Source organism: Ciconia boyciana, chromosome 1 (assembly GCF_034638445.1).
Source record: "Ciconia boyciana chromosome 1, ASM3463844v1, whole genome shotgun sequence".
Classification (NCBI taxonomy): Eukaryota; Metazoa; Chordata; class Aves; order Ciconiiformes; family Ciconiidae; genus Ciconia; species Ciconia boyciana.
In genome coordinates, this window is record NC_132934.1 from 138955652 (window position 1) to 138982128 (window position 26477).

Below are 26477 nucleotides of genomic sequence, written 5' to 3' on the forward strand. Positions count from 1 at the left end.
GGATGAAATAGCTCTGTTTTTCAAGCCATTCGCTATCATTGTCAACAGACACAAGACCAATCAAATGTTTAGTCCTTCATAACGATTCCTGAGATTTAAGTTGTATGGTTTCTTCTTACCAAGCCTATGGCATTACTTTAAGACGAATATGAGTAACCTGACAGTTTAAGGGAAGTAAACAGTAATTTCGTTATGAACTTTGCATGACACCTTAGTACCTCTGCCCTTGTGGAGGTTTAGGGAATACCTAAGAGAAGTGGGATGCAGAAAGGAAGAAGGCAAATGAGATACCTCTTGAATTTGCTTTTACCTCTGTCAAAGATGACTGACACAAGAAAGCCTGTATTGAAGGGTAAAGTGAAACACACTGTAGCAGGCTCAAGACACCATTCTAGAGGAGGTTCTTTGAGCAATGGGTAAATGGCTCGCCGGGCCTAAAGGCGTAAATGATGTCAGATGGTTTCATCTGACCATCTTCAACCAACCAAAACCAAGCAGAGTGCAGAAGGGTTTTTTGCAGTTAGCATTGCTCTGAAGCCCCAGCCAAACACAGGGCATCTGAAGCTCCTCTGATATAATAATCTTTGGCTCTTTCTATCGAGAGTCTTTCTGAAGAATTGTTTGCTGTTTTGAACCACAGCCATATTGAAAGGAACTCCCTCCATGCATTTGGCTTCCCAGCATCCAGTTCCTAAACTACTATCCCTGGTACTTGTCCCTAGTCTTGCAATAACAGGTTTTGTGGGTCTAGGCACCTGATTACATCTGTGGACTGCTGGTTCAGCACTTCAGGGTTCTCAACACACTCTGGCTTTAACTGATAAGGAAAGTAATGAGAGGACACTGGTCTCACTGTGTGGAAGGAAGGGGGCTGGTAGCTATTTCAGGTGAAGCCCCTTTCAGAAGCTAAAGTTGAAATACCTGATACTGTTCCTTGTGGCAAAGGAGACCTATGACAAAGCATCTAATAATAAGAATATTAATTCAGCAGTGATTATTTGCCTGCTGACAGACTGTTTATTTAGAAAGTCTGCCGAGCTGTTGGTGGTTCCTAGAAAGTGGAAAACTATCAGAGTAGTGTTTATTAGACAACAACAGATTTAAAAAAAAATTGTTAAAAGAAATCAGTCATCACTAGGGATATGATCCCCAGGGATGGAAGTAATCTCCCCTGTTTTGTTTATATGGTACATCAGTAGTACACCAAATATCATGTGACCCACAAAATACCAAAGGACAACCAAAAAAGCCACACACACCAGCCTAAATTCAAAGAAATGCACATGTAACCCTATATGCATTGTATTTATAGTCAAAGTACCTGGGGACTTGATCCATCTGAGAAGCAACTCTGAGCAACACTTTTAGATATATTTCTGATGTTACTATGGCAAGACTTTGGTGTCAGTGCATGAGAAGATGAATGGAGATTAAAATATGTTAGGGATTTGGATTTCTGTCAGTCTACATTTGACAGCAGAGCACACAGATGATTTCTGACTACCCTTACTACACCACCTACTCACCTTCCTCCTTTTCCACACCTAGCCAATAAGCTATTTTTATCACAGCTCTCAAACTGTGTTTCTTATATGCTCGTATCATCTGGTAGCTCTTTCCCCAGCTCACACTCCCATCTTTGAGCCCATTAGGCAACTGCAACCTGCAAAAAGGAAGTCTAAAGAAGGATTAAATTTCTTTAAGTTTCAGAAGCTTTGATCTGCCTTCTAATAAGCTGTCAAATACCTTCCCTTCGCCTCAGTCAGAGAGGGGTCTGGACAGCCATTAAACAAGTATGTTTGGCAGCAGCTAGGGCCAAACAGCAAAAACACAGCCTCAGACTAGTCCCAGCACTTACTGGTTCTTATTGGTGAAACAATGGAGCATGCTGAAGAAACAAAGTATGAATCCACAGCCCACGGAAAAAATTCTGTTACAACACTTAGGTGGACTGCTGGCATTTCAGTCCACAGCTACAAGCCAAAATTCCCACTTCGCATTCATTTAACTGTAGAAGCTAAACTCACTTGACACATACCTGTCCCCCACCCTCTCTCTTTATTTATTTTAGCCTTTAAGTTTCACACATGTCTACATCTCTCCTTTGGTGCATATCTGTATTGCTAGATATCTGCTTCCCAGCTAAGGCCTGTTGGGATTTGGAGCTAAACAAAGTGCTGCCAGCAGAGGTGGGATCCAACAGGCAAGAGCACCTCGAATGCTCCTGAAATTTTCACATCTGCTGGATTCCTCCACATCACTACCGGACTATTCTGGTTGGGTAAAACATGTTTTCTATCGAAAAATTCTTTTTGCAATGTCTCCCCCCTGCTGCTGCTGCCCCCCCACCTGGCTTTTTTTTTTTTTTTTTAAGACTTGTCCTTCTGTCATTTCCTGCTCTTGTTCCTTGCTAGGCTTTGTGGAGGAAGCTGTAGTAGATGAGAAACATTTTCTTTGTAACAACCTTATAGACTTTTATTAAGATCCTTGCTGAGTATAAAGAAGTCTGTAAGCTTTCTGCATTACAGCACAAAGTGACACTCCTTTTCCTATCTTGATTTGTTAGAATATTTTTGTCTCCCTTTTACACTCTTATCAGTAGTTCCCCTCTTTCTTTAAACTTTTGCTAAGTCTGTTTTCCAGTATGTTGCATCCCAAAACACCACTTTTTCCTCACCAAGCCACTTGTAGTTTTAGTATTCCAAGCAAAAACAAGGCAAAGAGAAATCTAAAGAAAATGGCCGTATGATATTTATCCATTCACTATCCCTCATCTTGAGCTCTGCAATTTAGAGAAACAAAACCAAGCAAAACCCCCCACACCAGGTTCACTAAATGCAGTGATGTTATTATTGGCCTTTCTCACCCGTTCTTCCGGAGAGGTATTTTCATCCAGGTTATTAAGGGCATTTTCCACCCGGGCCAGACGACCTGATAGCGACAGCAGGAGGTTGACTACTTTGTCAAGGTCACCGATAAACATCTTGAATTTGTCGAACTCATTTGGTTTGCAGACTTCTTTCACAATGGCCTCTACCTCCTCCCCCAGTATATTGTTTGCTTGGATGTCTTCCAGAAGTGTCTCCCGTGCTTCCCTCAGCACCTGCAGCTTCCTACTAATGCTGTCAATAAGTTCTTGCTGTGGAAAATAAAGGGGATGAGAATTTATTAGCACTACTGCATTTTTCCCCACTTCTGAAAGTTATGTCAGAAATCTAGCATTTTAATACACTGAAACTGCCATGTGGCTTTGACAATGAGTGCATTACAAATAAATATATGTCTAAGTATATGTCTAAGGTCTATGCCTCTGGATTCAAAGGTTCAGGATGTTCATGAGGTCTACGATGCTCAGCTTGAGACCTGCGTTAAAGCAATTTACCTTTGTGGCAAAAGATGAAGGACTTCCACCCCCCCAGCAAGCATTCCTGCTTCTTCTTTGAACAGCTTCAAAGCCTGCTATGTAACAGCATAAAGTACAGCGCATCCTTTTCTCTGTAAATGCCAGGTCCATAATACCTTTCTCAAGAGCCACACTTAGGAAGATAAACAGTACCAGGAAAACAATCCTGTATTTTCCACATGACACAGTTAAAACTAGGGCACTGTCTAGCTTTTTCTTCCTTTCTGCATAATGTTAGCATCCCTCCAATAGCAGTCCTTCCACTCTCAGAAAATCTTAGCATTAACACTGTCTTACAACATTTCTGTAGGGAAAACATAATCCCTGTGGCACAGAACAGGGAACAAAATCTACTTCTGTATGGTACAAAGCAGCCCTGTGCAAAGCTGTGCAAAGTGTCTCTGCTAAAGGACCAAACAAGCATCTTTTTGGCTGTCACTGTCCCATGCCAGGCGAATATACCACCTCACCTGCAGTTTGTCGGGGTTTCTCTAGTATAATCCCCCATTGCCTGGGATGCACATGCCCTGGCTTAGAAAAAGCATGTCAGGTGCATCACCAGCAGAGCCAGACCAAGAACCCAGATCTCCTCCCTCAGTGACCTGTGTTCCATCCTTGCTGCCCAGCTACCTCCCTGTGTTTGGGCAAGAGGACTTATTTCTTACATGTCCATTAGCTTTCACTTGTGCACAAGGGGTGGAATTCAGTTCAGCTAGTTGTCTACCCTAACATGAGATGAATCACACCCTAAAAATGCCTCATTAATTTAAATGCAGAAGCCTATTTAGTATTCAGCTAATTTCAGGTAAGAAAAATTTCCAAAGCGTTCTCTAAACATACACCTCTTAGTGCAAATTCTAAATGAAAATTACATCCTTTAAAATAGTCATTATTTCACAGTACCACTTCAATTTGTTTTTGAAAAAAATTACTCATGACATTCTTCAGGAACTCTGCTTTCTAAATGCAAGTCTGATTACAAACCTTCATGATTACTGAGAATCATACTGATAGCAGCTACTGCTCTCAGACATCACTGAACAGTCATTGCCAATTTATTTTGGGAACACAAAAACTCACCACCAACAACAAAATCTGCCATCTTAACAGAAAGCAACTACACCCTGAAAATTTAACAGCCTTTTTGAAGGTAGAAATTCAACACATGGATTATCCAGGCCAGTTTTCTCCTTTTTGATTTAATATACTCAGGCCAGGTTAATCGGGATTTGGGTTATCTGTTAGTCTGGGTGCCCAAAAGATTAAGGTAGTAAGCAGTTCTACAGATGCCTGCTTTACTGACTGATTAATCTGCAGGATTTTATTTTTTTTTCCCCTTCTCTCAATGCAAATGCAGTTTGATTTGGATTATGTAGGTCACAGTGCTACGCTCTCATTTCCCTCAGATGACATGCACATGCACAATGCTGCTGTTTTACTATCTGAAACACAACAGGATACTGTTGTGCTCTACGTTACTATCTTGAGTTTTTCACTTCTGCAGCTCTGCTGCAACTTTCTTGAATGAAAAAAAGCCATCAAAGTGCTCAACATTTACCAATCTGGTCTGACAACCCAGATCAGCTCTCTCGTAAAGTTTCTTTTTTTAAAAAACAGAAAAAAGCCATTTTCCCAGTAGCATCCTATTTAGATGTCCCCAAGCAGCTGAAGCTAGCCTCTAAAGGACCCCTTTTGCAGGTGAGAAGGCCATAAGTACTCACCCCTCTTTAAGACTGTCATATCTGTTAAGAATTGGATTATGATCACTGATTGCTTCCTACCCAGATGAAGCAGCCTTTGGATGCAGCAACTGTGAGCTCACTATGTGCTTTTGCTAACCGGCAGAAAACCTGTATTACATTCAATATCTATTGAACCAGAAGAGCTCCAATCTACATCTTGAAGCTGGCAGATTAATAATTTATAGCTGTGAATTCTGTACCAGTAAACAAGAAAACAAAAAAAAAACCCGCATCTTTTTCCAGTAATTCTTGCTGATCTGACTAGCAACACAGAAAGTAGCTCAGAGTGCTGCTCAGGTGGTTCACTGCTTGGCATGCTTTATGTAAATTACTCTGCTCTCAGCTCACCACCCCATTTCATGTGAAGTTCAGGCCTGAAAGCAGAAGAAACCTGGTATTCTTCAATTATTTTTACACTCTTCAAGAGTTGCTGAAACTTTCCTAAAGGCAAAGGAGACACTTCCTAGCCGCATGTGGATTCTCCTCACTACAAAAAACATTCCTGTAGTGTCTTCAACATCTGTTCAATATTTTATAATTGCGGTAAACCTACATTAAATTCAGTACATGAGACACATTCCATTCCTGCTAGCTGGGAATACAGGGATCGTCCCAAATTAAGAAAAAAAAAAGTTAAAAAAAAAATTGAACAACTCTATATGAGATTCCTATACTTATTTCAAAATGAAAAAAGAGCACCACACATTTCTGGTTTGCAGAGCAGAGACTGACAAATATTACAATCATTCCACAGTGGACTGCAATTAAGATATCTCGTAACAGAACTGAGCAATTTCTAGGAATCAAGGAACAGGTTCTGGGCGTATGCCTCCTCTAAAATAACTGAAGTCGTAAAGTGTGCTATTAAAGTGTTCAGGTCCTTAATGATCCCTTGTTAAACTGTTGCCAAATATGTGAAGCTGGGCCAAGTTACATATTCTGGCTGTTTTATAAAGATGCCTTGACCCACTTACCATGAGTTTTATACATTTTCTGACAAGATCCAAGATGAAAGCCCACTGAACTGAGTGCTTGCGTCCTAACACACGTGGAGGAGCAGGGAGAGAAGTAAACAGCAATATGTGCATGGCTACGACAATACATATATTCAGAGAAGAAGAGGGGGGAGCTCTGCTAAAAGTTCTTCATGAAATACTTCCTATGTCACATGATTAGTGGTGTATACTGGAGCTGGGGGGACAGACGGAGGAGTATGTAAAGGGTGAACATGATTTTCCTGTTAACAGACACCAACAAAAATAAATGGCACTTTTGCTTATAAAAGTTTTAGTATTTAGTTTGTTGGGCAAACAAGAAAGGTTTAATTTTAACCCCCTCCCCACGCATACACTCCATAATTAATGAGAAGGAAACTAATTCTAGCAAAATCGATGAATGTGACTGTCATGTGTGGCACCAGATAAAACCAAATTATTCCAAATGCAGTGAAATCCTTAATTTGTCTAAGTAGTACAGCTGTTGGATTCAGCGGCTCTCTGGCAAGAGGGTAAGGGCAGCTGTCCCGCTGCAGCCAGCCATGCCCCGGGCAGTGCATGCTGTATTGAACTGTATGATGCAGTGGGGGCAGAGGGAGGGAGGTAAGGCTGAGGAAGAAAAAAAGATAAACAAAAAACACTACAGCCCCCTCAAATGCAGTGGCATCCACTCCTGCACTGAATCAGAGGTGGGAATCTCCTAACGAATCTCTCATTCTTAGCAACTAAACATATTCCCAATATTTAATTAAAAGACATTTATTTGGGACTAGATTACCAAATGCACCCTGGCAGTTGATTATTAAGCAGAGAGCTGACACTAACAGATAAGATTTGCACACCATTGCATTACTGGCTTAGGTAAACAGACTTAAGTACATCACTTTAATTGATCAAACAGACCATTTCCTCCAGTTTAGCTGTACTGGGAACTAAGATTAAAATATTTTGTGCCAAATCACTAATGAGATGAGTGCGATGATTTTAACGTAGGACAACACTTTCTCAAACCACAGAAATGCATTATATCATCATTTTAACACCTAGGGGATTATGTTGACCTTCGATCACAAATACAACACCAAGGATGAGGATGAACAAGAGTGGAGAAGACTGCCTCCCTTGTAATGAGTAGCTGTCTCCCACCACTACTGTTATTAATTTGGGAGGTAGGAGAAATAGAGGGCAAAGTGGTTTGTTGCTCATGAAAGCAAACAAACAAACAAAAAAAGGCGTGGGGGAGTGTGAAGAGAGTGTGTGTGTGTGTGTTTCTTCCCCCCTCTCTCATGACAAACCAAAATCTTGGACCTAAATTTCAAAAATATGGAGCAACTAGAACCACCACCAGTTACAGTGGGATATATAAGCACTACTGTTCCTTTGTATATAGCAAGTGAGAGAAATACACTAAAATCTCAAGTGGAAAACAATCTTTGAAAATAACCTCCCCAAAACTTTTCCCCTTAGGACCTTCCAAAATGTGTATCAAGCTGCAAAAAGCACCTAATATCAAGTTCCTAAATTCACAGTTGGACACTTAACAATCCCTCCTGCCCTTAAAAAAACACAGGCTGATTTTCCAAGTGATCCTGTACATCTAGAAGGCCTTTTACTTAGGGCTGTTTACCTAGCAAATTCACAGTTAATGAAATGCACGCAACCAAGAGCCTCCCGTTACACTTTTAGAAATGTGTTACCTTTTTTTCTGACAAGTCATGATCCAGCTCGTCTTCAGAATCATCCTCGCTCTGCTGCTGTTGCTGCTGCTCCTGCATGTCCTTCATTTTAATCAGCAGCTCTGCCTTCGGTGCAGATGTGCTGTAGTAAGTAGAATTGGTTGTCAGGGAGATGGCAGATGGTGCGCTCTGCTCCTCTTTCCTGGTAAAAAGTAAAAAACTTTCATTAACTGCCTTGACGCCCTAATCACTGAAAAGAAAGGACAATCTTTTAAAGCCATCATTTCATCAAGCAAGCAGGGCGTTCAACAGAAAGCCATTACCTACGGAAATAGGATAAATAAATACTGGTTGTGAAGAAAATTTTTGTGAACTCAGCACATGCCCACCAAAAGCTAAAACTGAAGTAGTGCAGAAGACCTTTCACCATTACAATGAGTGAAATGCACCTAAGATATCTCAGCTGGAAACAAAATGTGAAGTTACATTTTACTAAGCAGGGCAAAGACCTCAGTGTCATAGAAAGCATCCTTTCAGACTGCCAAATGTGGGATACTACAACATAAGTATTTATCTTTTTGATTATGGAATTACATGTGAACTTCTTGAGAAGGCTACAACTTAATTTGATAACTCGTATCAAGAAAACAAAAGACCCACAGAACATCAACATGGATGGAATTTAAAACTTTTCTTACTTTGTTCTCATTCACTTCCAGGAAATGCCTCATGCCCAATTCAAGTTGTCTTTGCAAATTTTCAGCACATAAAAAAGGCTAAAATATTGTTCCTTCTCTATCCAGTTACTAGACCAGATGATCTTGGTAAAATATCTAATCACTATGAAATGGGAAAAGTTAATTATTCCTTAAGTTCGTAGACAAATAGTTTTCAACCAGGTCTTGGGAAACTTTTCATACTGCACAACACTGTTCTTTCTCTATCATTAATGGTATCATGAGCAGTATTATGCTTGACAGCTATTCTAATGGAAAAGTCTTAGAAAAGCCCCAAACCTCAACAGCAGGAAGATCCTCACCTTCAGTCCCCTAGGAAAACTGGCACACTTTGGACAGCGGCTTACAAGGAACCACTGGCCTACAGAAAGCAATACTCACTTATCCTCTGAAGTTTTTGGAGAAGGAACTTTTGGCAGGAGCTTCCTGCGCTGCTGAGCTTCTTCTAGGAGGTGTTCATCTTTAGGGAATATTCCAACCATCAGATCCATTGTTGTTTTTATTTTCACATTAGGATCTAGTATGTCGGCTAGAGATTTATCTCTTCCCACAATCTCTCTGGCTAGTTCCTCTGACTTCCAGTCTTCAAAGGTCTTCTCTTTGGCCTTTACATAGCTGACTGCTGGTGTGGCAGCACTGCTGTCCTTCAAGTTGCTCCCAGGTTCTTCGGCTGGTTGAGGGTCAGCTGGTTTGGTTCTGGCTTCTGGCTCTGGCTCTACACCTTGCCTCGTGTAAGCACAGAATCGTGAATAGGACTGCTCAGAAGTGCTGAGTGTTTTAATTTGGTCCTTTTCCAAACCACTGGGTAAAGCAGGAGGCTCCATAGTACTGACAAGGCTTTGCCGACTCTCCTTCTCAGCGTTGCTCTCAGAATGAACTATCTTGATGGGAACCATTTTCACCGTAGTATTGTTGTCTATAACCCTTTCAATTCTGGAAAATAAGAAAAATTCATCTTTAGAAATGGAAGAACCTTACATCTCAATTCTTATCTGCAAATCAGAGGGGAAGCCCAAATATGAAAAAAGGTAGATAAGAGATCTAGGTAATGGAATAGTCCTTGCACTGTATCTCAAACCTAAATCTACATGTTTTCTTTTCTGCCCACACATTTTAAATAGTATTAGTTCATTTGTAAGTAATCCTAATATCAGCCTTGCACAATACTCAGGGTACAGGACTTCTGTTTGTTTCCATGAACATGAGGGTCCAATCTCAGCAGCCAGGCCTCAGATTTGAGACAGTGCTGCTGAACTGCTTTTTAACCCTTTGTTGCCACACGTATGGAGGAAAACACGCCTCGAGCTCAACTTCATTGCCTCACACAGATCCAACAGTGGCCTCAGCTTTTGGCCTGACAGGCGGCTTAGCTGTCTGGGGAGTTTGTGATGCCCTCACATCAACTCCCAGCTCTTCCAAGGGAAGAGACAACAGACCATATGGAAGCATCCTGCAAGCTAGGTCTTTGCTGAGCTACAAGAATAACAAATAATCACACATGGAAAACCTGGAAATAATTCAAAACGTAATTACACAATTTAAAAAAAAGAATCTGTATTTGTAAAATTTCACACAAGATACAGAAGTTTAATAAACAGATCCCACCAGAGTGTCCTGGTTTTCTACTTAAAGGAGAAAAACCAGCCACTGAAGAGGATAACACAATTCTGGATACTCCTTTTAAGGGAAGCTTATAGCAAAAATTCTGTACTGCATAGCACAGGCAAGCTATTTAAAGAGGAGGCTAACTTAGATTTTTAAATTGGACAATAACATGTTAAATAACATTACTGAAACATCTGTACTGGATGTAAACCATATAAGAAACTGAAGTCTAGTTTGGTGGTTTTGAGTTTGCAGAAAGTTTAAAATTATTGTCATAATGTGGGTTTGGAAGCTCTACAGCAAGTAAAGGAACATTGCCTACTAGCTAAAATATCTGGTTTCATCTGGCTGGGTTGCTTGCCGCCTTTCAGATAAGTGAGCAAGACATACTACGGCTCTTTTCCTCTAAGTGTGGGTGTGTCACTTTCCTTAAAAATAAACTTCTACTTTGTTATGCTGCACTCTTCTTTTGTAGGGAATAGCAAAATCTGTTTGACTTCATATTTTTCAGAAGTTGTATCTTATATTTTAAAGGTGTATTTGTTTCTGAATGGACGTCCAGCCTCCCAGTAGGCATTTACTTTCCTCAAGTGCTTTGTGGACATGCTTTGGCGTACTGATCCAACCTTTGGGGCAGGTTTTCCGGCCCATGCTGAACCCCCCCGCTCCCATTCGATCAGGGTGTTTTCATTCAAGGCGACTGTCATTTTAAAGAGCTCGCTCCTGTGTCCGCCGCTCAGCCCCAGCTCCCTGCCTGCAGACGTGGGCTCTCTTCCTGGCTGCAGCAGAGCTCGGCAGAGGCCTACCACTGCCCCCAGCCCTGTCTTTTGTTTGCTTTTAAATAAAGCCCACACCTTTTGGACTCCACCAGACTGTGAAGAGGAACACATCTTTGAACGTGGGGGAAATGCAAGATGCATGTGTAAGTGTGTAGGGCAACTGGAAGAGAAGTGAGCTGACTGCAATTCTTTACCTAAAATGCTTGGCATCTGTTTTGAGACTGACTACATTCCTCTCAGCGTAGTAAAAGATTTTCCAGATACTTAAGGCATCTTTAAGTCAACTGATTTCAGTCAGAGCAAAGACAGTTCAACAGCAGGTGCTTCAGAAATTCTGTCTCTGCAATCACTATCCTCCTGATTTCTGAAGGTTTTCCATTTGTGGAACTGTGGCATGAAATTTTGACTTGCAGCAACTCTGCTTGTGGCCATTACGAAGCTGTACTCCAACCACGAGCACAGTCACTCCTTGACCTGAGCGTACGTTTACTGGAAATCTACTGATGCACATCTACTGATGCGCTCTTTTCATCTTTATAATTGCTAAACAGTTGTCTTTGGAAATAGCTGGGTTCTGCACACCACCAGTATTTCCCCACACTACACTGTTCTACCTAAAATGCTGCAGGAAACCCTACACACTCAATTTATCCTGTTGATAAACAAGACACGTTCCTAAGAGTAAACAGCTACATGCTGAAACCTAGCTGCCCACAGCATGCAAACTGGCATGTCCAAGAGCTCATATGCAAGGAGCCAACAGAAGTAATAAACCCAATCTACTTAATTGCATATTAAGATAAATCTACTTGACATATTTTACTCATATGAAATAAATACCATATAGTAAATACCATATAGAAGGTTCAGAGGTATGGCCTGCATATCTTTCCTTTTTTGCCATACCTGTTTTATTGAGTGATGTAATTATTAACTGGGGACAATACATTGTGCACAAACAAGAGCTGCCTGGGCTTAAGAATTTTAAATGTTAACGAAAGATTTGCAGGGTAAATGTATTATCATTCAGATATGGGCATATAATTAGGCACACCTCAGTGCTCATTTCAACACTAAAACTTAGTAAGAAGGAAAGACAAATACAATTCGCTTTCTATGCATCCTTAGTACCTATGCATAAAGCAATAGATTAAGGAAGTCAGAGCAATACATTAAGGAAGTCATTACTATCATCTACCTTTGCACATAGACGCTAGGGTTCACATGACATGTCGCACTTTTCATAGTAAACCATATTATTACTTTGTGTTAAAAACACTGCAAGATTAAATCTCATTTTTTTTCCTCTGGTTACAAGAGGAAAAACATCAAGGCACATTTAGGAAAAAAAGTGATTCATGTTTTCAGTGTCATAAGGCACACTGGAAAACAGCATGATTGAGTCTATTCAACTATTTACATTACAGTAGAGAAAAGCTATTCCAACTACTTTTGCTCAGAAAAGCAACCTCTGCATTCATTCAGTTTGGAGGTTGTTTTCCTTCTTTAACCATGAATTATAGTGCTGAAGGATTTATGAAAACTAAAATGCCTGAGCTTCCTGGAAGAGTTTGTTATCTTGTGGGAGAATAACCTTTTATGATGTTAGCAGCATACGACAGACACAACGATCAATTAATTTCAGTCGGTTTGTCTAATTCTGAGTTTATCTAGCCTGGGAAAGGACTGATGTTCTCCTGCTGAATCTTCAGCCCATCTCAACTCAAACAGTGCTGTGGACCCTTTCACAGACTACCTGGAGTGCCATGTTTCATCTTAAAAGCAACATGAAAACAGTCATGATTTGGCAGTGTACCTTACTGCGTGTGCTTTCAAAACAGATGTTCTCACAAAGGATACAGCTTCCCTTCCCACTTCTGCTTTGTCCCTATATCAATTCATATTCGTATACAGACTCGGGTAGGGGAAATGATGACAGGGAATCTTCTGATTTTGCCCAGACTTACAGTGGAAAATCCATTTGAATACATCCCTTTCATTTTCCACTAACTACCAGCTGCAACACCTGAGCAGCATCAGTCATCTAAAAGAAGCCACAGACCAGTCAAAGGACTTTAACGGCACCAACTGGAACTTCACACAAGTCTTAGGTCTCTTTAGGACATGCTGCGATGGCTCATACTTAATGAGCCCAAAGGATGTGTTTTTAGTAAAGAAAATGAACAGTCAACCATTAATAAGGTCTACCTGGGCAAAAAGTGTTAATAAAACAGTAAAGGAGTAACATCTAGTACCTGGCTGGATTCTCATCCTGTACGGACACAGGAGGTTTATCAGTGAGCTTCTGTGGTGCAAACTGAGGAGAAGGGGACCTTGATGTCTCCATGCCAGGTTTTTGAAGATACCGATACTTGGAAGATAATACAGACTCAGACCTAAGGTGCGTTTTTTCTTCTAAGTGCTGACAAACATTCTCTGTGGATGATTCTTGCTGTGGATTAGCACTCTTCAGTTTTCCATTGAAAGCTGCAGGACTCTGACAGAGAGAGGAGTGACTGGCAAATACTTCGGTGGAGCTGGGGGATGAAGACAGAAAGGGCTGGCTGGGTGCTACCAGCAGAGATTCAGAAGAGGTGCCGAGTGACAGCGCAGAATTATCCGGTCGCCTGTATTTATCTCTTTTAGGGGGTGGTGGCCTCTGAGGAGCAGGTCCACGCTTCTTGTTCAGCAGTGCCGGCTCTACCCTATGGTTTTCCTCTCCTTTGCCCCGGGACAGACAGGAGTGGTTCTCGTTCAAGGTCTGTGGCTCAGAGCAGGGGAGATGAGGCAGGCTACGATCCTTGCTCTTCTCGCTCACGTTTTCCTGAGAGTATCGGTAATCACTAGGCAATGTCCCAGACCTCCCTCGGCTCTCGTGAGGCAGAACCGTAGGCTCTTGTGCATGCAAAGGTCTGACAGATGCCTTCCACTTGTGGCCTAAATTCTGGTCCAGCTGATCCCTCTTCTCCCGTGGGTTTTCACTCAGGGCCCCTGTGTCAGCTTGCCTAGAGAGAAGAACATGTCGTTAGCATGCTGCCGATTTATTTCCTTTGGCGCAAGGCCACCACACCGATCCAGGAAGCTTGAACACCGAGATCACATCCAACATTTAACACCAACTCCTCCAATCTACGGTAACTGTACGGCACAAAAACATCCTCTCATGTATGGGCACACACGGTGTACCTAATCTAATACAATGAGTCGAAGCATAATGTCAGGCTAAATTAGGGTATGGAGTGCCACAGGATGTGACACAACCTTCGGGTAACCCGAGGCGCTGCAGTGTGCAAGGCGTAGTTAAATGCACAGCATACCTCCAGCGCTGATGTATGTGGCACAGCCAAATGTGCAAATGTTGGTAGAAAATAAAACTGTCTCAAGAAGAGGAATCCTAATACTAAAATTTAATTCTCTTCTTGCTTCAGAGTCAGTAACGAAGGGCGGAAAACAAGTTTCTTCTCTATGTGCAAAAATTAATGCTTCAGTGTCATTTTAAATGTGAATTGAATACTGTGGACTTTAATTATGAATCTGGAGGTCGAATTTTTGCATAACTGCTGAAAAATGAAATGAGTGCAAAGAAAATGTTTGCCGAAGCTGAAAAACTGGGAAAGGGAAAATGAACATCTCCTGGAAAAAAAGGCACAAAAGAAAACTTAGAACGGATAGTGTTTTCCAGTCAGGCCTATTTTAAACTTGAACTTCTTTTGCCCTGTCAGCACAAATGACAAACAATGGCCAAAAAGGCCTTATCTTAGACAGAAATATTTTTGGGTTTATTCCAATTTTACACTCTCTATTTTTCTAGCCACAAAACAGGCTTTCGCAGCTCCAGGCTTGTGCTGTGCCACAAGACATGTAGTTCATTTGTGCTCACCAGATAAAGACAAACTGGGAAAGAAACAGAAGGCAGAAAAAAAAAAAACCCAAACAACAAAAGTACCTCTGGAGCCCCGAGAGGAGACAGGTTTGCTCTCTGCTTAAAGAAGGCTGAAGAGACACTGTGAGCTTAGAAAAGAAACTGCAACAGAGAAGTAAAAGGCTTCAGAGAGCTGCTGGTGCTACCGACAGTGCTGGACTCTGTATTTTGAAATAGTAACCCTGTAGACGTGCACTACTCAAGCTTTCTTTCGAGGGGACTGTGAAAGAGGCATCTTTCTCAGCCTATTTATAAAATAAAGTTAACTTGAATTTTCAGCGTAAGCTGAAACTGTACCAGTTTTGAGAATAAGTCTATAAGCGGTTAACATCAGTGTGTATGAAAACAAAATTTGAGATAAAAGCACATAAAATAAGTAATAGGTTAAGTCAATTATAAATTCAAGAAGAAAAAAATTTGGAGCAATTACACACTGCATTACTATTTTAATTAAATTAAAATAAATCTCTAAAATGAAGTATTGTGGGAAGACAACTGGTTAAATAAGGGTTCTACTTTCACACCTGTACGATCAAATTACATTCAAAATTATTATTTTTTAGTCCTTGCATCTGTGATGTTTTAGCACTTATGGAAAAAAGTGCTAAAAAAAATCTGGACATTGTAATTAAACTGCCTGATGTATGGGATTTTTAGTAATAGTACTTCACACTGATTTTTACCTGTCAGTAATAAAATAGCATTATACTTCCAAGAGAGATGGATTTTTCACCATTTAATTCCCGAACAGGCACATGCACAATCTCTCTCTTTCATGTGAAGTGTTAAATATTAAAATTCAATTTTAACAGATAAATTTTCAATTTAACATGAATGAGGAGCTGAATATTGTTCAAACTCAGATCTCTTCATATTGCTCAACTAAAAGCAATTGGTTCAGACAACTTCGAGTCATCTGAAAAATTCAGAGTCAATTCTGTTTTACAAAACAGTATTTATTGACTCCTATTTTAACATTAGACGAAGGACAGTTAAGTAAAATGATGTAAGGCCAGAAAGACCGACACGATTCAGATTTGGTTACATGACGTCTCTAGAGTCAGCTGGTTTTCCCTAGTAAGTGCAATGTAAGCAGAACTGGGTCTGTAAATAGTTCCACTAATTTTAATGGAAATATTTACCAAATGAAGACTGCAGGCCTTAAGTATGAAACAGTGTGTTTAAATCAGTGTTTTTCATTGTCTAGGTAGCCCACATAGAGCACAATTTTCTCCTAATTAACCTGTGCCAAAAAATTCTTCAGGCCTCTCTATTCATCTTCACGTACATAAGCCATAACATAAGATAGTATAACAGCGGCACTTAGGTGCACGGCAGAATCAAGGGCACAGCACAAAATGTCACAAAGACATAAATTACATGCATGACCTCAGCCAGTTTGCAAAGTATACATTGAACTTCGCATGCACATCAAGAGTGGGTGTGCTGGTGGAAGTAAACAGGACAGAGTATACCACCAATCTGACAGGTTTACATATCGAAAGCATGTAACCAAATTTGTTTAATATTCCCCTGGCTCAGGAACAATGAATGTTTTATTAGTCCTGTCACCTTCCAAAATAGAGTAAAAGGAAATAAAGAATCACAGCACAGAGAAATTTAGAGATGCTACATTTGCAAACGTGGAGATAAAATTCAGAGATTACATACGTGCCTTCATACAGCTTCCACAAAATTAATCAAACATTTTGCAGTGCCACAGAAAATGGGTCCAAGGAAAGGTGGCTACATTCAACACTGAGGCTAGTTTGCATTCAGCGTGAGTGGGTCCTCATGCAAAACATGCTTAGCACATTATTTTGGAGAGATTTGAGCTTACTGTTCAGAAAGGAGGAAAAGAAAGCAAGCTTCAAGCCCCAGGAGAACACAGTGGCAAGAACCTGCAAAGGTGTTACATTATTATCAATACCAAGAAGCCCACTAAGCTAATTTAAATCTGTCAGTGCTTCATGTAACGATATGCCCAGAATACGGTTCTGTTGGAAATGAGGCCCATAGGATTATGCAAGGATAACGTACCACTGAAAGGAACTTACCATTTATAACCAAACATCACAAAGTGAGAGAGACAAAACAGTTTCAAATCATCTGAAAACATGACAATTGACTTAATTACCACTTTCATTTTAGATAACAAACCAGTCACCATTAAAAACGTTAAACTAAGTTATCTTCAAACGCAAAGCTCCCCCATCCCCATGATACAATGCCACAACTATTCCAATGCAAGAGCCTTCCTGATGCAACAGAATCGGGGAAGCTCACGCCACGTTCCCCATCCCTGGCATGCGATGACGTTACAGCTTTGACTGTCAGATGACTTACACCACTCACTTAACCTGAACTGCAAAGGAAGTGTAATCAACAGACTTACGCTCTTGACACAAAGGGGTATTCCATAAGGGTGAGTCTAGGACAGGAGGCTAACATGAGCCTTTTCTACTGTACCTGCTTTTGGTATTTAAGGTAGATAAAGGGAATTAAGTATAGGAGCTTTCATATCTAAATGGTGGGGGGCAGAAATTGAAAATATGCTTCTAACTCAAGAAAGAAGAAATTGCTTCATTACAAAAACCAGTCCTCCACGTTTTTGAGAAGCTCTCATTTAGAAGAGGTCTGTGCAGAGACACAAGAGACTGCGTGCTCGTCGGCCAGGTGAGCTCGGGAAGAGCTCTGCTCTGTGGCTTGTACCTTCCACATAATGGCCATAGCCACCAAGCACACCACCACTGCTTACTACCGTGGGAGTGGAAATGTGCATCTCCATAATGGCACTAAGTATTTTCTACCCAGATGGACAAGTACATCTCTCTGTTTCCTTCTGGCTCTGTTAGCTTGGGGCGTACATGCTCACGACTGAAATGTAAAGGCCAAGTAAACACTAAGCCAGGGAAATCAACAAGCCTCCTCCCTAGTCCAGCCGCCCTAGCCCCCCAGCAATAACACAACAGGCTATTCTAACAAACCAGAGACAGGTAACAGTAGTGTAAGCTGTTACAGGCAAGTTAAACCATGGAGAGATATATATACACATATACACACATGCACGCATTAATAGGTGCCTGCCAGTGGAGTCAATGAGCAATTACCAAAATGAATCATCATGTATAGATGCCTATCAGAAGGATAACATTTTTGGTTGCCATAAAAAACAAACCACTTCCTTCATTTGCCCCATACTTAGGATTTGAGTAAATCTGGACATAGAGGTAGAACAATCTGATCGAACGTTGTACCTCAATAAATGACAGTCACTTTGATCAACTCAATGTGTCTGATTTTTATCTGTCTGATTTACAGTTTCTTGAGAACGCTTCAGGCCAAGCCACACAGTGCCACAAGACACTGCAACTTTAAAATCACAGACTAGATAAGCTTTGCAAAAATGCGTTAGCCAACATTTGAAAAATGCATCGCTTGTTAAAGACCTGACCTCTGTGCAGAAGTTTCGCCATAAAACATAAGCATGGTTATGTAAGCAACAATGTGTCCTGCACTAACTAACCGGCAAAGGAGAGCAAATGGAGTGGCTGTTTCTGATTTAGCTTAAATTCCTTCTCAAACGCTACAAGCTTCACTGGGAAAAGGCATTCATACCTGAGTAAGACTCCTCCATAAGAGTCTTCACCCTACAACAGCAACAACGCCCTCATAATCAAGGTCACAGTTTTGCAGTCACTTTAAACTGATCTAAATGCACATATTTTGCCAAAAGAGGCAGTCTCCTTCTTACTACACTCTGATTTTGTCTTCCCACTCTCTCCATTGTATTAGCAGTACGAATTGTACAGCCCCACAGAAAATTTAATCAAGGAGCTGACCTGGCTCAAAACAGATAATTATGTGGCTTACCTCAATTGTGAAACACACTCTTTGCTTATGCCAAAGCTGTTTATAGACAGAGCCCTCACCGATATGCTACTTTTTCAGCTGTGAACTTTATGTGCTGAAACTATTTTTTCATTGTGTATCTGCCTGGCACTTGGCACAGTGGGATCCAAAAGCACTTCTCCACCAGTCTGCAAATAAAGAGTAGTTTCTTCTACACAGTATAGTTCTGCTTGAGACCGCAACAGGATGCTACAAAGTTGGAACAGGATGCACAGGGTAAGAGTGTTGGAAATTTAGGAAGAAGTTTGAGGTCTAATACCACTTTTTAATCCATATTGATACGCTCAATGCAATCCAATAGGTTCAGCTCACCCTACAGTTATCTCTACAAGCAAATCACGCATTGGTTTCACTGCCTAGGGGATCAATTTAGTTACCCAAACATAGGTGTCTTATACCATTTCAGAAACTTTAAAGAGCTGGAAGCCAAGTGGGATATGCTGGGCTATCTCAGGTCTCACTAGACACCTGTGTCTAGCCAAATGAATCAAGCCCAAGATCTCTATGGATTATAACTTGAGTCAGGACTTCACTTGCATGCAGACATCTTTCTTCTATTAGGCATCTGAATTCTCATCTGAGTCCCACATCTTTTTCTTTCAGAGGCACCAGTACCCCAAAAGTTTTGAAATCCTCAAATTGGTTTTAATATTGCAATGCCAAGGAGACACTGACTCCAGAACACCACAATCTGGACATCCAATACAAGGGCAATGATATTACCAGTGGTCCATTTTTCTGATGAGCACTGTATCTGCTATTACTACTGAGTCAGTATAGCATGCACTATCCACCATATAGTGACACATGAAGCATATTCCAAGGATGCCAAATGAGAGCTTGGACTACAAAACTACTTAGAAATCTTTAAAGACAAATGCATAGAATACAGGACCCTCCACAGAACTGATCATTTAATCACCATGACTGTACCATAATGGTCACGCCAGGAAGAGGCACAGCACAGAAGTCACTACCAAGAAGTAGAGCTGTTCACTGCCTTGGTCTGAAGAGACAGATGACAGCAACTAGAATCCCAGAAGCACTACTGAAGCAAATGGTCTTAAAACCAAAGCATGTGTTAAGATGAAAAGAATAATGAATGCTGAATGACAAGAGAATGCTCCCTCTCAAAGAGAAAGGAAGAGAGAAAAGAGAAAAAGAAAAGGAGATGCCCTGATATACTTCAGAAGACAACTGAAGGTACAAAACCAGCAAGATATTTCACAAAGTATACTCCATGGCACATCACTGTTACACTATAACACATTTATCATGATGTGAGTCTTGGTTTTCCAGTTCTGTCTCCGAATGCCTGTTAACATTATCTGTGCCTTGATGGCAGCTATCTGTTTAGTCAGTCCCAGTAAATACAGCTTAGTTGTTGCACCCAATGTGATAAAGCAAAATGTCACCCTCGCTTAACAGCCCTTGCATTATCACCTGCCTTTGTCACAGAATGAAATATGATAACAGCCACCGCTCGCCAGTCTGTCAATCCCACCAGAATCTCTCTCCCTTCCTGCCTGCATGGCAACATACGCAGCAATGGGTTTTCATCTCACATTCTTTCTCTTTCTAAAGATGTCACCTCTCTCCCCATGAAAATCCGAAACAAATTTAACAGACCCACTCCAATCCTGCAGTAGATAAGCAAAGATATGTTGATGGATGAAATGTAGGCCAGTCAGTCACGGATAACAGCACAACACATAGGCCAACAGCAAAAATCAAATCCGATTAAAATTAGATTTCTTATAACAGCATAGGGAAGAATATTGTGGGAAAGGGCTGAGGGGGGGATGTTTTTCTTTCCTTAGTTCAGAAGATAAAAACCCCTCCTCCATTCTGCTGCACATCAAAAATCAATGATAAAAAAATAATTTTTATGGCTGTATTGTTACTTGCTTTATCTATTGCATGCCTGTCCTAGCACACAGGGGGATTGCCTGCATGAAATTAAAATGACTTCTGCTCACTTAAGTCAACCAGATAATATGTTCTGTACTTACACACTGAATTCAATCATCAGAATATCCCAACAGTATAACAAGAGCCATCATATTACACAAATGGCAACCACTGCGGAGACAAAAGACAATACTTTCCAACACTACTAACAAGGAAATCACAGTCACATTAAAAAAAGCTTGAAGAAAAATGATTGTTTTGTCAATTTATTAAAAAAACCCCCGACATTCCAGTTGCCACTCCTTTGATTTATTTTATTTTTTTTACATCTAGACTTTTTTTTCCTGATATGCTGTTGCTATTTTCTTGTTGCCATTACTATCAAAAACAGCTGCTTGCAGCTGAACAAAAATTCGGTAACAGAATTTTTGACAGAACAGAAGCTATAAAATGAAACACTTTGTGAATAATAGCTAGGTCACCTGGGTTTCCCAGGCAGGCACCAAAATGAACACATAGCTCATCTCTAAAGGAAAAAAAAACACCTCTAAACCAGTTATTTAAATTAATTAGCATGCATATGCACACATTTCAATAGCCATCTTTTCACTCAGAGCCGCACTCACCACTTGCTTCCAATAGTCACATCCAATTCTCTTACACTCCCAGCTAATATCTCCTGCTGCTGTGGAAAAGGTCTTCGTGCGAGCCTGCACTCACAGTAACAGGCTTGCCAGGAAAATAACAAGATGAAAAGCTCTCGCACCACCCCTAGCCGAGAGGAACCCCGAGTCTGGCACCCTGAGCCACAACAACGGCACTGCAGCCCTCAGTCCAGAAAACAAATATTTTCAAAAGGCACTGCATTCTAATTCCAGCGTGCATGATGCCAACTGTGAAAACAAAAGCTGCTAAAAACAGCGCGCGTGTGCAAGCATATGCACACAGAGCATCTTAGCTGGATTTAACTCACATTTTTCCCCCATTCTCCCAACCCATCAGTGAACAGAGCAGTCGATTACGCTAAGCAAAATACAATTCTGTACCAAGCATTGCATTGTTCCTAATTTGCTACTGTAGCTTCTGCTGATAGGGACAGGAGATGCAGCCTGTACTCAAAGACCTGGAGAACAAAAGAAATACTGTATGAATTAATACTGCAAATTTCTGTTCAGAACTGACAGAAAAAGGTAATTAAGGCGCACGCCTCTAGCTGTTTCTCTCACGCTTTAACACTAAAGACAAGACAATCTTACCAGGATTTACAGCTGTTTACCCATATTCACTGGATATCTGAGCTTTGCATCCTTGCAAATGTGCCAGCCAGTTTGAAAGCCTCACAGAACTGAATCTGTCTCAACCTCTGCGTCTCATTTACTGTAACACAGAGGATTTTCAAAGCCATGCCTCACAACAGCTGGCTTGTTTTTGCCTGCTTCCTATGATTGACAAGTTCATACAAGCTCCGTCAACTTTAACCTTGATAAGTGAAGGCTTGGTCTGTATTGTATGTTACATCATCAGAAACTTCTGACCTCAGGGAAAAGATCTCAGAGACTTCAAAGCTTTTCCTTTCCCCCACCCCCACCCCCTGGATTTGGTTATTTTAAAAAAAAAAAAAAAAAAAAAAAAGAGAGAGAGATTTTAAAAGTCCTTTAATTTTAAGGGTTTTTCCTTTCATTTGTGAAAATCATGATCTGCATTTCAGCAACAACAGTTCCACAAGTTTTAAATTTAAAATTATTTTAAAAGATCAGTGTGTTACTAGGCTCCTTTCTATACAATGTTCAAATAACCAAGTCTTTAATTTTAGGAGAGTCTTCATCAACAGCCCTCCAGCTTGAATTTTTTTTGCATGTGTTGTGTGTACAGGCACTCTCTCTTGCAGGAGATTCTGCAGGGAAAGAACTAAATGCTTTCATGCTGCATGAGCAAATTACCACCCCCACGCTCCATCTTTAGAAACCAAAGGCATCATGGCCTTCATCAGAGCAAAGCTCAAGCTCCTTTCAATTTTTCTACAAGAACACATTAAAGACTTAATAGCGAAACTGTGGATAAGGCTTTAATATGTATTAAAAGATCATTTTAAAGATGACCACTTTCAGAGGAAAATGTTATTTAAACTGCATGCAAAATCACATACAGCGGTTTAGATATTACGATACAGCACTGATATCCAGTTATTATCCTCCCCTAAAATTTTTATATCTGCCCTAAAATTTTTATATCTCCCAAAGCTGTCTATTTGATGTCAAGATAGAGAGAGAATGACTTCAAGAAGACTCACCCGTTTACATAATACAACACAACTGGTTAACAGACTGTAGCAAGTCTGGTTGGCCCATGCAGAGAAATGGAAGTTACAGCTGTCACGTTACTTTTTAGCACAAAACTTTACTCCAATTTACTAGCATAAACAGTCTCCTGCGTGACAGCAAATCATAATCCATGTTGCCTAAAGGCTTATAGCAGAAGGTGAACATTTCACAGGCTAGCTTTTAGTACCAGAACGCCATAAAGCCACTCCATATGTTCGAAATATATGAACTGCCGCACTGAGGAGACAAATCAGTCACCTATTTCCAAATATGCTTTTCATCAAGTTACTTAAGGGAAAATAAAATCTACAATACATCAGCATATGATGCTTTTATGAGTATAACCACTGGAAACTATACCTTATATTATCTCTAATCTCCCTACTCAACTGTTATCATTAAGATAGCCACAAGAAAATAGCTGGATTTCAAGCAACAAAAACTTAAGTCTTTAGATAGTTTTCATTCTAATCCTCTTTCCAGGGAAAGCAATAAAACTAAACCAGAACACAAAAACGGACTAATGCTTACAAAATCATCTTTGTTTCTCTCTCCACAAACTTTTTTGTGTGCCATTCCTCTTGCCTGCCCCCAATTTCAGTACCTTCAGAATCACATATTGGACTTCTCCCAGCTTCTCACGCTTAGTAACACTTACCTTTGGGGGCAGGGGAGGAAACTTCCCATAAGAAGAAACTACCCTCCAACACTTCCTTTTATCAGACCACGGTGGCCTCGCATACCCCTAAGCTGTCACTGCATGCGCAGTGGAGAACAGATGTGCCAGCAGCAATTAAGGGAAAGGAACTTCACTCCGTAATAAGAAGCTGGAAGTAGACAAACGGGGCTATGTGAGGTGGCTACCCTCAAGTTTAGAAACAGGGATTCAAAATTCACCTAACAAAGGTAGAGGGAGAAGCCACACTTTCAAGGGTGTGGGGAAGGAGCAAATTGGATGGGGGAGAAACAGGGCTACATTACTGTAATGTACTATAAACCAAGTGCAGGCTTTGGAGACAGTCCAGCACCCATTTAATGAGATCCAGGAGCTGCTGGTGAGCCAGAGCAGAGCATCACACCGACCTGCAGGACATGCACCTGACAGCCGCTGGGCTGAGCACCGCTCGGAGAGCGAGGAATGGGAAGGCAATGGGAGGAGCCTGCCAGCTTTAGCACTCTCACTTAGCCACAACCAGTCTGAGATCCCAAAATAATGCATTTCGGATGCTCTTGAAGAACCACACATCTCTCGGCTCAAGCAGCCTGAAAGTTTTAAAATGGACAACAGGAGGACGAAAAAGACTACAAGTGGGACAATTTGTCGTGCAACTCCTGCCTTGATCCTCAGGTATGAGAAGAATCTGGTTCAAAACTGTGCTACTTGGAGAGCTATCCTGTGCCAGTGGCCATATGTATTTAGATTAATCATTCTTGAAAGATCAAGAATCCACACTGTGGTATTTAATTTTGAAAAGGGCATTTACGTACATGAGAGGAATGTTTTTAAAAGGAACAAGCCAGATGGTATAATGCTAAGAGATAACATGCGACAGAAGACACAAGATACGAAACTCAGAGAAAATGCATAACACCTACAAAAAACCCAGAAGACCACCCCCTTTTTCCTCCCCTCTCTCTGTCCCCTTCAACAGCTGGGTTAAACAGTAATTAAAAGGACATCCACCAGAGAACTAAAGTCCTACCCAAATGAGGAAAATCCAAAACTATTCTAGCAAGACAGATAAACACAATAAGGTTAAAAAAAAAAAGAAAAAGAAAAAAAAAAAAAGGCTGAGGTACAAATTCTTAAAAGTGGTAGAACAAAAAAACCCAAAACAAACAAACAAAAAAAGCCATGGAGTCCCCTTCACATCTCCATGAGCAAAGAACAGCCTATGCGGGAACTATTCTCAGATACTGTCCACCATTAAGTGGGCAGTCATGAGTTACCTGGACTATATGATAATCACCCGAAACTCCTATAGGAAATTGTTGAAATAGTATCTGTGATGCACAACTACCCATTCCCCTGATACGTGGGCAACTGCTTGAGCAAAGGGACACACGCAGTGTTTGGGGAGGGAAAGTGTGAGGGTGTTGAAGAGAAAGAATGAGAGAAAGAGAGCAAGAGTTTAAAAAAAAGATATTCATTATGAATCTGGAGAACTTCAGAACTATAAACAACATCTAAACTAAGCAAACAGGCAGAAATGATATGAAGAGATTCAGCAGCTGCACTAACTAGCATGTTAAAATGACAAAGAATCATTTGAGCTCGTGCAGAAAAGCCATGTCTCAGATGCATTATTCTTCTTAGAAAGAGTCACTACACACGTGGACAACACTGATCTGGATGACAGAGACTATTTGGATTTTTAGAAGAGTCTTAAAAAAAAAAAAAGATTCTCACTAGAGGCTCTTAAAAATTTGACTGCCATGGGACAAAGTCCTCACTTGCATCATCACGTGATTAACAGAACTGGTTAGATCTAGATGATTTACAAAAGAGGTGAAAAAGAAGGTGGCAACAATTGCTGCTGTGAGGAAATTATTCTGACTAATAAAGACACAAGCCAAAGATTTCCTATCATTGAGTGAATAGGCCATAAAACAACAGATGAAATTAAGATTTAATAAATGCAAAGTAACCCACAGGATAGCTTTTCCTATACCTCAGCAACATATACAATGATGTATAACTGAAATTACTGCTATGCAGGAAGGAAAAGCTGGATTTCACAAACCGTTCTATGAACAGATCATTGCTGTACTCCACAGCAGTAAAAAAAAAAAAAAGAAAGAAAAAAGGTCAAGATAAAGGAAACTTTATGAATTCATAGTGCACCCTAATGTTGTTGCAGTTCTCCCACTGCTCCAAAAGGAACATATGAGAATGTGGAAAGACACAGAAGAAGAAAATATGGATGGGCAAAGTCATACAACAGCTTTCACAAAGGAGACACCCCACCCACCCCCCGCAGAAGAGGTGCTCTTTCACACAACACATCAGCACAACACTATGGATGTCAAAAGTCAATGTGGGTCCAAAACCAGTTAGACACTTTTCTGAAAGAAAAATTCATCAAGGGCTGTAACCGCAAATACTTAGGATTGCACCTCTTAGCTGCAGATCAGCAGAGGTTGGGCAAGGATAGCCGGCAGCATGGCTCCGTGTTTGCGTTATTTTTGTTTTCTCCGAGCATCTGCTACTGTTCAGTCAGAGAAAGGAAACCTGCTTAGGTAGACCTTTGGCCTGCCCTAGCATGACTGTCCTTAAGAATCAACTTCCATCAACCTCCTTCACGTATCAGTGATTCAAGGTTACGCTGTCTCAAAGCGTGGTATTTATTTAGCTGTTACTAGTCAGTCAGATACACTAGTACACTGGAAAGGCATAGTGGTTCAGGGCAATGAAACTTGTACTAATTACAAGTATTTACAGAAACCTAAGGAAGATGAAAGGTGGCAGGGGAC

General features: G+C 40.7%; 1 protein-coding gene across 4 annotated transcripts in view; it reads right to left on the bottom strand.

Annotated features, from left to right (window-relative positions):
• The window catches only part of SHROOM2 (shroom family member 2), a 127052-nt gene that overhangs the window by 4527 nt on the left and 96048 nt on the right, over positions 1 to 26477 (bottom strand). For all 4 annotated transcript variants that reach the window (XR_012040335.1, XM_072849506.1, XM_072849505.1 and 1 more), the window contains 4 exons: positions 13193 to 13942; positions 8935 to 9486; positions 7838 to 8018; positions 2867 to 3139 (listed from right to left, as the gene is read on the bottom strand). Coding sequence is in view for 3 of the 4 variants with exons in the window: in XM_072849506.1 (XP_072705607.1) it covers positions 2867 to 3139; positions 7838 to 8018; positions 8935 to 9486; positions 13193 to 13942 (1756 nt within the window). In the remaining variant the exon portion in view is untranslated. The remainder of the gene's footprint in view (positions 1 to 2866; positions 3140 to 7837; positions 8019 to 8934; positions 9487 to 13192; positions 13943 to 26477) is intronic.